We start from the raw sequence: 10615 nt of genomic DNA, 5'->3' as shown, positions 1-10615 counted from the left end.
TCTGAGCCAACACTTTAAGAATCTTCCTAATTTAATCATACAACTCTTACCGGGATGATAAGCCACAGAAGACAGGCCCGATGCATTACATGTGTAATTCTACTCTTCTTCTTCCATTAGGCTAATACGCTTCTCAGGCTTCTTTTTCGGGGAAACCAGTCCATGCTCTTAAGACAGTCCTTGAACCAAACTGAGTAGATTAAAAATAACACCTAGATTTACATATTCTTAGGTGTGTGTCACTCATGTACAATGTGACATGGGTGTTTACTGTTGTGATGCTCTAGAGACACGCCCTGTAATGCCATGTAATTATATTATGGTCAACAGTCTGTCTATTTATAGACCACCACTGCCAGGCCTCACTTTGAGCTCTTAAACAACAATCAGATTCTAATAGTGTTAAATTAAATCTTTCAAAATGGGCTAAATTGAAATGTAATCACCAAATCTAGATGGAATCTAATCCTCGTCAGTGCATGAAAACAAAAGTTATTGGCACTCCATTCTTCAGTTGTAGCTGATCTCACTTTAGTTAAGCAGTACATTTTCCCACAGGACCGCTTTGAGTTGCCATTTACTGGACGACCTGGGGAGTTGTCTGACCATCTGAAGAGCAACGCAGGGATAAAACCTGCTGCAAAGGTGAGGGGATCTCTGCCTGCCACTACACTTAATTAAGACACAATACAAGTGAACTACACAAATTCCAGTCTGTTTTGTGAAAATTATTTGATAAAGAATAAACAAATACAACCATCACAGTAGACAGACCTACTGGGTGATACGTAAGAACTGTAAAAATCTCTAGAAGTATGATTTTGTTTTGGGTTTCCAGAGAGGAAAACCTTTGTGTGCAGTAGGGTGAACGTTCATTTTATTGTTCATAAGTCAACATTTGACTGCATAAACATCAACATGAAAGTAAAAGTCTCTGCATATAAAGTGTTCATCTGTAAATGTGAAACTAGGTTATGACTATCTACAGCGCCACATGGTGACCTTACTAGAAAGATGGCCAGTTTTTTTTTTTTTTTTTTCCCCTGACAGTAAGAGATAAGCAGCTCAAGTCCTGAACTGAGCTATAACTGAAGGTGTTTTCTTTGCATGTTGTGTGTGCAGGTTTTTCTAGCATCTTCTACGGTCCAAAAACACACAGAATAAGGTGTAATGCAGTCCTTAAATCATCCACAGTTAAACCTGTGAGTGTGATTGGTTGTTGTCTTAACATGTGACCCTGTGATGGACTAGTAAACAGTCCGGGGGTGATCGCTGGATGGGTTCTGTCTCCCTCTGTGGTAGGGAATGAAGACATAAATATTCATACAGATTCTATCTGCTGCAGCTCTGATGTTTGTAGTCTTCCCAGTTGAAAACAAGTCAGTAAATAACACACATCAATGGCTGCTCTCTGACTATGTAGCTCTGTGACGTGTCATGTCATCATTAGTGACAATATATGTGAGTGGAATGATATACAGGGTTTGTTTTTCAGTAGTCAGCACAGTGGAAGAGCTAATGCTGAACGTGAAATATTGTTGTGGGTCCATTTCATTAGACTCTCTGACTAAAAGCCTTCAGTCGGGGGGGGGGGGGGGGGACACCTTTTTTTTTACTGTCTTAGATTTATGACTGTCATGTTTCAATGTTGCTGATTGAGTCGTGTATGTTTCTGGGGAAAACCAGTCTAGGCTTAGAAACCAACATGTTTGTTGTATTGCTGACAATTAGTAAATTAGAAAATGAGGATGAAACGGCACTGTCAAGTTTGTTGTTACGTAAACACATTAACTGTCCGTGTGATGAACGCTTAATTCAAACATCTCGGTTGTCAATTTCTCCACTTTCTTTGTAGCAACTAGAATACGGTTCTAAACCAGCTGTCTCAATCTCAAATGCTGCCTGCCTCATTGCGTTGAAATGGCCACATCAATATTTGATATTCCATAAAAAGATACGAACAGTTCCTACGTGAATTATCATTTATTTTACTATTTTACTTTATGTACTGTAATAAACAGTAGCAGCCCTCTACTTCTAGTCTTTTCCTGGGTTTCTGATTTAAAACAAACTCTCAAAGGGTAATTTGATTTTGTTCTGTAGAAAAGAACTCAGTGAGAATTATCACTTTCATAATATTTGTTTTCCTCCAATGGCTGCAGGGAGACTGGAAATGACTGGAAAACTCCATGACAGATAACACTGCTCTCAGCAGTTATCACAAGTCAAAAAACTAGGAAAAGCCAAGCTCTGGTGACAACACTCGTTCTGACTGCTCTATATCTACAGTATATATACAGTACGTACTGTACAATATGTGCATGCATACTAATCACACCCTTATATTAACTCCCTGCTGATGCAGGCAGATTTTTCATGTACAATGGTACGTAGTACGTAGTACTTCTGGATCTTTACCATGATACTCTGGAGTCTTTTCTCATGTGTATATATTCGCAGCCTTCTTTACTGTTTTCCTGTGATGATAAACATGTACAAGTCATCAGTGAACATGTCATGTCAAGATGTTACTTTTTTTTAAATTAACCACACTAAAGCTCCACGCTTTGGAAGTGTAAACCTCACATGCCCTGAGGTCAAAATCAAAGGCCCTGTTTTGAGTGCTCTTGACTTGTTGGTTGTTACAGAGTCGGTAACAAACCAGGGTCTGGTACATCAGGGGTTTGACGAGAACGAGATGCTTTTTTTTTTTTTTTAATATCCTTCCAGCTTCAGCTCCGGCACAATTTTCAGATCCACGCTGCTTTCATGTTTGACCCACTTTGCAAGACAGTGACAGGGGCGGCGTGAAGAGAGGCAGCAGGGGGGAAATTATATAAAAGTGTGAGAGCGCAGGAAGGACATAGACAATAGGGGAGGGGGGGAGTACAGGAGGGAAGAGAGATGGGTTAAGGTGCAAAAGAGAGACAGAATGAAAAAGAAAGAACGGGTGAAGTGGAGGCAGAGTAAAAAAAACAAAAGTATCTGAGAAGGAGGGGAGTGGGCTGAGCAGGAGGGAGGAGGAGGAGGAGGAGGGAGACCGGGTTCTCTGAATAAAACCGGTGTATGTTGAAAGGAACTGCTGAAATACGTTACGCTGGGGAGAGAGCTGTGTTACCACACAGAGAGAAGAGGAAGAGTGAGAGAGCGGGGTCGACGCACACAGAGGGAGGAGAGAGAGAGAGAGAGAGAGAGAGAGGGAGGCAAAGAATAGAAACATCATTGTACTGCTGCTAAAAAAGAACCCATGTCTGCACAAAGAGGTAGGTGTACTGCCTTGACTGGCACACACGCTCACATGCACTGCCACAGGAAATCCTTGTCAAACAGAGCATCTGATTCACCAGCACTATTTACTGTATCATGTGTGTGTGTGTGTGTGTGTTTTACTTGCTTAATTCTAATACCGACGGTGGAGCAATGTGGGACAGGTGTGTGTGACTTTTCAATGTGCGTACGGTGTGTGTAAAGGCGACACAAGCAGGTGCCTGTGTGTGTGTGTGTGTGTGTGAGAGAGAGAGAAGTAGTTAGTCCTTGTTATAGTTTCACTCAAGATAGAGACATTGTTGAACCGTCACACATCAACTCTGTAGTTGTTTGACAGTGAAAGTTTGATCAATTCTGGACTGTTGTCCAGCTTAATTTGTTTTCTCGTCCGCGTTTGACAACTGGCTTCAGAAAATCTGAAGTCACATGACATGAAGAGAGTTAGTCCAAAGGATTGAACACACAGTGGGATGCTGGGCTGAAGTCAGGGAAATATGTGTTGGCAATGATGTCATCAGAGAGTTTCTTCTGTCTTATAAGTTATGAGTTATTGAAATGAACTGTTTTCAACTGTGCATGTTTAGTTAAAATAGTTTATTTTTCTGTTGTAAAACAAAAACTATGTAACACAGCTCAACACGTGATAAAGATACAAAAATGTGAAGTTTTTTTTATTTGTAAAATAGCATTTTATTAACGGTTAGTTATTAATTATTAATTTAGGAACTGTTTGATTTGACAGATTTGATTTTTATAATAACACTTTGTTTACAGTTGGTGTAAAACTGTCAAACACACAGTTACATCAACAAACTAATGTAGGATCTGTGCAAAATGCAGTTGATTGTCAGCTACCTGGCACAACAGTTCCTCATTGAAGCGCTCACTGTTGATGAAAAAGAAGAAGAAGATTTCTGATTTTGGGTTTGAAGAGTTCTGTTAGGCAACTGGACATAAAATGTTCTTAAGAAATGTTCTCAAGAAATTTCACGTCCAGTTGCCTAATGAAACTCTTCAACGTTTACCATGACCTGGATGATATTTTCATAGACATTTTTGATTTTTTAATTTTTAAAATAACACTTTATTAACAGTAGGCGTAAAAACTGTAAAGCATGCAATTACTGAAAAAGAAGAAGAAGAAGGAGAGGTGTGTTAAAACATGTTGTGTATGACGTTTGGTTCGGGTGACTAATATACATATATATATAAAGTAATTAAATGAGTCACATTTGGTAACGAATGGTTTTATTTTCACTGGACTTCTTGTGTCTTTATTGAGTCATTAAGTAAGAAATACATTTATCTGAGGGTTGAAGTTTGTAAACGTTCTATTCTTTGCATCAAATCTCTTATGTGAATATGAAAATATCCCTGTTTAGATTAAAAAAGGAGAAAATTATGGCCACGAATAATCAGTGTTAATTTGAATGTTGCTGAGGATTTGAGCAAATTGAAACAAGAAAAACACTGCTCTCCATGTTGCTGATGAAAAACACTGCTCTCCATGTTGCTCAGCGTGGGTTCTGGTCTAACCCTCCTTATTCATTTGAATGTAGACAGAGTCAAGGTGAGCTTGGTGTCAGTCTGTACCGTGGGCCAGGGAAGTCTTCCCTGTGCAGAACCTCTTCCTTTTTTTGTTTTTCTTAATCATGTCTTTTCCAGTGGTTCCCTTTTACAGGGCGGACCAGACAGACTTTCACAATGGCCTGTGGGAGGATATTTATAAAAGCTGCTAAGTGAAGTGAAGGACAAACAAAAGCTTGTCTGATAATGTGGAAATAGTAAAACAATAAGTGCACCAAGTTCACCAATCACTGCGCTGAATGGAAACAGCGTAGCTATAAGTACTGTAGGCGTTTAACATGTGAGTGTTAGGCTAATGGGAAAATACCCCCCCCACCCCACCCACCCCCCACTCACATACACCACTGTGGAGTGACTCCTGTTGTGTTAATTTAGAAATAGATGTTGATAATTAAATGGGCTAAGAACGTAAACACCCTACTGCACTAAATATTTATATTTACAGTATATGTCAATATTTGACAGGATGTTTGGGACAACACGGTAGAAAGTGGTTAGGGCTGTTGCCTTACAGCAATAATTATGACTCTGACTGTGAACAAAGAAATTCCAGGAACCAATGCCTTACAGCAGGTCAACAAGACAGTGAATAGAGTTGTTCTCCCAGTGTGTGTGTGTGTGTTGGCCGGGGGTTCTCTAGGTACTTTGACCATAGTTAGAGTGTCCGTCTGAATGGTTGTTTGTCTCCGGTCCTGCAGTGAACTGTTGGCGGTGGTGTATCACTGACGCCACTCCTTGACTCCCTGACTCCAGTTCCCACTCTCATGCTGAAAACAGATCTCACTACTGTCTCACTATTTTCTTAAATATTGTGTCTTGTAAGATAATCCTAAAGATAAGTCATGTTGACAACCACATATGCATCATGCTGTTTGTCACAGTCAGACCACCACAGCTGAGTGATGACATGCCTTGTGGGGAAGCGGTTCGCTTCTTCTCGCATCATTGTGAAACCACACACTTGCCACTGGACGGTGTGTCACCCTCATGTACGAATGCAGAGTCAGCAGTACCTCGAGGTCATGTGGCCGCTCCACTTCTCCTTTTCTGTTCCTCCGAGTTGAGACGTCTTTTGCATCATGAACTTTTTGTACTGTATGTATAGTTCTGTGAATGTAAAAGACAAACGTTTTCCAAATGATTTCCCCTCGAAGCCAGTCTTGAGCACAGTGCTAGGATACACTGAAGAAGACCTACATGTGAAATGGCCATGAAACTTTAACTATGGACATAAGGTGTAGTAAGCTGGATGAGTACTTAACACAATGTAAACGCAATAAACTGTAGGGAGTGACACTGTGGCACAACCTGTGGGAGGATATAATGCTAACCCTAAGACTTAATATGTCTGTGTCTTATGCTTTATTAATATTTACTGTCCAGCTGCAAATATTTAAAAAACATAACTTTAGATTTTGAGCAATTGTGATGCAGCGTGTGGAGCCAGCAGTAGCTGACAGAGTCAAGACCTGCAAATCCCACTATTTAACCATTCATCTTGTTTCCCTTAATCCTTTGCAAGGTGGGGATTTCGTAAATTCCTACCTTGCAGAGGATTAAGGAGAATGAAATCCAGGCACAAAGTCATGGTGCAAGTGTCCAGAGCATCAACCTCCTCCTAGTGTTATTTTGGAGGGAGTGAATGCTTATGCAAAGCTCAAATGTTACACTTTGGCCTGTGTTTTCAGCAGACACATCAGCCTGGGAATTATCCACTGGGAAACAGCTGATAAAGTTAATTTGCTTTACAGTGCAAACATGCGTATATTAGTTTGGTGAAAGTGCAAGGACTTTAATCAGGGTTAATATTAAACTCTATTGGGTTTAAAGTTTAATAAGCGAGGTAATAAACTTGCATGTCTCTTATGTGTCGTTTTGTTTGTCACCTGTTTCTACTGTAGCCAACTAAAGTTAATGTTGAATCTCAACTGTCTCTGCTTTTCTGTTTACTCTTCTCATTAAAGAGCTCTTTGAATTCCATAGATGACGCGTTGACAGTGAGAGAGGATCCTTGTGGTGTCATGTCTGTGAAGGATAGCAGATGGTGTGTCCTCCACTGCTGGTCCTCAGCTCGCAGCTCTCCCAGCACTCCCAGGCTTCTTTCATGTCCCAGTCTGAACAGTCCTGGCCTCACCTCACAGTACATGTGTTTACATATGGGTCAAGGAGAGACAGATTATAGTGCATGTGAGTGGAATCCCGTGTCTGTGTTGCTGATAGGTGGCGCCGGCAGGATAATGAGCTCAAAGAAGCCCAAGATTAACAGTAGGAAATATTATGTTGGGATGATAGAAATGGGCGGCATTTTTTTTCAGCATTTCTAGTCTGTTTACATCTGTTTACATGTGTTAATTATTGTTATTCAACAGTGACAATATAGTAATCAGGGTTGAATTTAGATTGGCTGTCTCGGAGAAACAGTGGGGAGTTGACTGATTTTTAGAATAATAAATTACCGTAGTACTATATTAATTTCAAGTGTAGCTGTGACTGAGTCGTGATTATTCGTGATTAATGGCAATAAATCAACATTTCCAAATATGGGGTAAAACAAATCTGTATATTGCTGAGATGAAAGAAAAATAATAGCAGGTAGATGTGTGTGTTTTACACTGGTTATTTTTATTTGTAACTTAAATGGTTGAATTATTAAAATGAAATCTGTCAGACTGTCACTCTTCCCTTCTGTCTGCTCCCTCCCTGGGTAATTAGTGTCATCACACTCACCTTTGTCCTGTCAGTCCCTGCTCATTAGACTCACTGGTCTCACCAGGTGCTCTGAACACATTAACTTCTCTCCTTCACTCAGTCTTGGTCAGGTCTCTGTTGTTTTGGCCTTGGTTTCTGATGGTCCTGGTCCTGGTCCTGGTCCTGGTCAGTGTCCTGCGCATCTGTGTAGTTATGGCTCCTGTTCTCCTCCTGGTCTTATCATCTGTCTTCCTGTCTGGCCCTTGGTTTCAGTGAGTTAAAACTCAACTGCCTTGTTATCAACCATTAAATTGCACCTAGTCGCTGTTCTCCCAACTACTGTGTGACAGGATAATGTCAAGAAATACATAAAAGAAACAATATATAAAACCATAATAATCATATATAAGTGGGTGGACAGTATGTTTCTGTGTCCATCATTCTGCCCTACAGTATCAATAAGCCAACATCTGAATGAAGGTATTCGTAATTAGTGTTGACATGAACCTGCAGCAGGATAAAGGTCAGGGGTCACACCTCTGTACCACATCTGCACGTTCCGTTTCTGAGGATGTGGATTATATCATGTCATGATCACATCTGGAGGTCCATTTCTGTCTTTGATTGAGTAAGATGTCAAGGCCATATTTTCTCAACATGTGGAAAGAAAGAAATTCAGCTCACCCTGAAATCTGAGGGTCTGGGCGCGCTTGTTTTTGTGCACTCAGGTGCAGATGGTACCGTTCACTACTGTCAAGTCAAGTGTAAAATAAAAGAAACCAGATCAGGGCTATTCTAAACAAACCAAACATCATGTTTTTACTCACTGGCCGTAGGTATGGTTCCCCCATAATCAGCTTTGATGCAGATGAAGCCAACCCCCTATGATTCTTAATTTTAATAATTATTTTCTGTTGACTTGAGATTGTCTTTTCTTGGCACCTGCTCTGTTTTGTATGTTGAGACTAAAGTTAGATTTTTCTGAAATATTGGACACCATTTCTACACATGACTTTGGTGGTATTAGTGCTGGAGTTTGGGGAAATTATAAAGGGAGGTTTTGAATGATAGCACAGGCGGTTACTGTCGCCTATGATAAGAAATCATCCAAGTGACAGAGTAATATTTATTCATACAGTAGTACTTTGAGCAAATGAATGTTAGTTTCACTGTTGTCTAGCTAACTTAAAGTTGTCTTTTCACTCCTGATAGTCTGTGCTATCATCAAAGCATCATCTGGACGTAATCTAAATTTAAGTTTTTTGGGCACTTTTATTTTTATAATTTTTTTTTTACCTTTTTTTATTACTTGGACAATTAATTTCTGTATTTAAATTAATCTATGGTCTATAGAAAAAAAAAGATTAGCTTTATTAAAAAAAACTAAAATGCATGCTTTATTACTGAAATAATTACTGCCATGGTGTACTAATGATCTCATGAGAATAACCATTTTATGGTTCAAATTCAGAAAAAAGAAAAAAACATTTTTGGTATGTCAACTTTTGATCCCAGGAATATACCATACTAATAAGTTTCTAGGGAATTTTTCAAAAATCCACTAATTTGTTTTGAAATACATAGATATGTCCTTTTTTATGGTTAAAATGCAGAAAAAAGATACTTTTTTAGTACGTCAACTTTTGATCACAGTAATACACCATATTAATAAGATTCAGAAAAAACTAAACTTAAACTATGGCTGGGTGTCATTAAGAATTGCCTGGACATTCCTCAGACACAGATGTCTAAGAGTGCTTTCTTGTGGCCTGAGATACTGAGGTAGAGTCTGAGCTTGCATTCTAAGAAAGCCGTCTGATAACTTCATACTGTTGGTGCTTAGGTAAGCCCTGCTCTGTCTCAACACGTGTTTGTGTCGGTGAGGTCGCTGCCAAAAAACACCGTCATCGCTGGAAACGTTACACAATGAATAGATTTGTCAGAAAACAAATTAAAGAAGACTCACAGCACCGTCTGTTCTCAGGCTACAGGGCAGACCTCAAGGACGTGTCGCCCCGGTGACGCTCTACCGCTCTAACTGTAACTCTTAGCTCTCGCTCCAGGACCTCATAGGATTTAAGTTTCTTTGACTGTGACTCTCAACACTGGAGTGGAACTGCTGGTAAGGCTTGTTTGCCTGATCTAACCAACCTTAAATACGTCAGAGATGTGCTCATATGTTTAACATCTGTCAAACATGTGGATGTTGTGTTCAGAGTCAACACGCCGTGTGGTGAGGTCAATGTAGTTTCTACACTGGCTCAAACCCAGCAAGGAATTATTTAGGAATCCCATGTAAAAAAAATAAAACAAACAAACGTTGATACTTAATGCCTTTCCTGTACGATGTAGTCCCACGGTGGAACTTCCTGTGTTGTTGGAAAGGAATGAGCCTTTAATGGCTGCTGTATCTCCTTTAAATTCAAACATTAACTTTATGTTAAGTGTGTGAGCTAGTTGGAAAAAAAATTAAGTAAAGTAAATTGTGGTTATAAAATATGATTTTACTGACTTTGAAAAAAGTACATTTAAAACACTGATGGCAAAAGAGGATGGGAGAGCAAAAATATATGGTAGTCAGGTTCTCCAGTGTTGTTCCAGTGAGTTAAGTTATATTATTTGAATTATACATTAGTCTATTGTTGTTGTTGTTTTAATAGTTTTGAGATACTTTTCTAATTGACCTTTTGTTGCCTAGAAGTTGCCTCTGGTGATCAATTGTGTGATTCTGTGGCGACAAACGGCTCCATGTTGTTAGGCTGTGAAGTTGTTAGGCTGTGCATCCAATCATTGAAAGAATGAGACAATTTTAAACCTCCAAAATAAACCCTGGCACCCTCGCACCCTCAAAAGTGCAACCTGTATCATGAAACACTTTAATTTAGAGATGAAATAAAAAGGAGAGCCTCACGGTGGAGTCGTTCCTCAAAGGAAATTCCTGCTAAATCCTTCTCTCCACCTTTAATCCTGCTTCCTCTTTGAATGTTAACATCAACTCATGCCATTTAGATTTCAGGTACTGGCACTGACATCATCAAACTGCAAAAGATAAACACAAAAGATGTTCATTTCC

At 39.5% G+C, this 10615-nt stretch overlaps 1 protein-coding gene across 1 annotated transcript in view; it reads left to right on the top strand.

Moving 5' to 3' along the window:
- Positions 1-3042: 3042 nt before the first annotated feature.
- The window catches only part of entpd1 (ectonucleoside triphosphate diphosphohydrolase 1), a 16629-nt gene continuing 9056 nt past the window's right edge, over positions 3043-10615 (top strand). The window contains exon 1 of the mRNA XM_008314113.3: positions 3043-3263. Within this exon, the coding sequence (XP_008312335.1) occupies positions 3248-3263 (16 nt within the window). The 5' untranslated portion in view covers positions 3043-3247. The remainder of the gene's footprint in view (positions 3264-10615) is intronic.

The sequence above is a fragment of the Cynoglossus semilaevis genome, chromosome 8, assembly GCF_000523025.1.
Source record: "Cynoglossus semilaevis isolate Cse_v1.0 chromosome 8, Cse_v1.0, whole genome shotgun sequence".
NCBI lineage: Eukaryota > Metazoa > Chordata > Actinopteri > Pleuronectiformes > Cynoglossidae > Cynoglossus > Cynoglossus semilaevis.
This window is presented reverse-complemented; position numbering and strand designations above follow the sequence as displayed.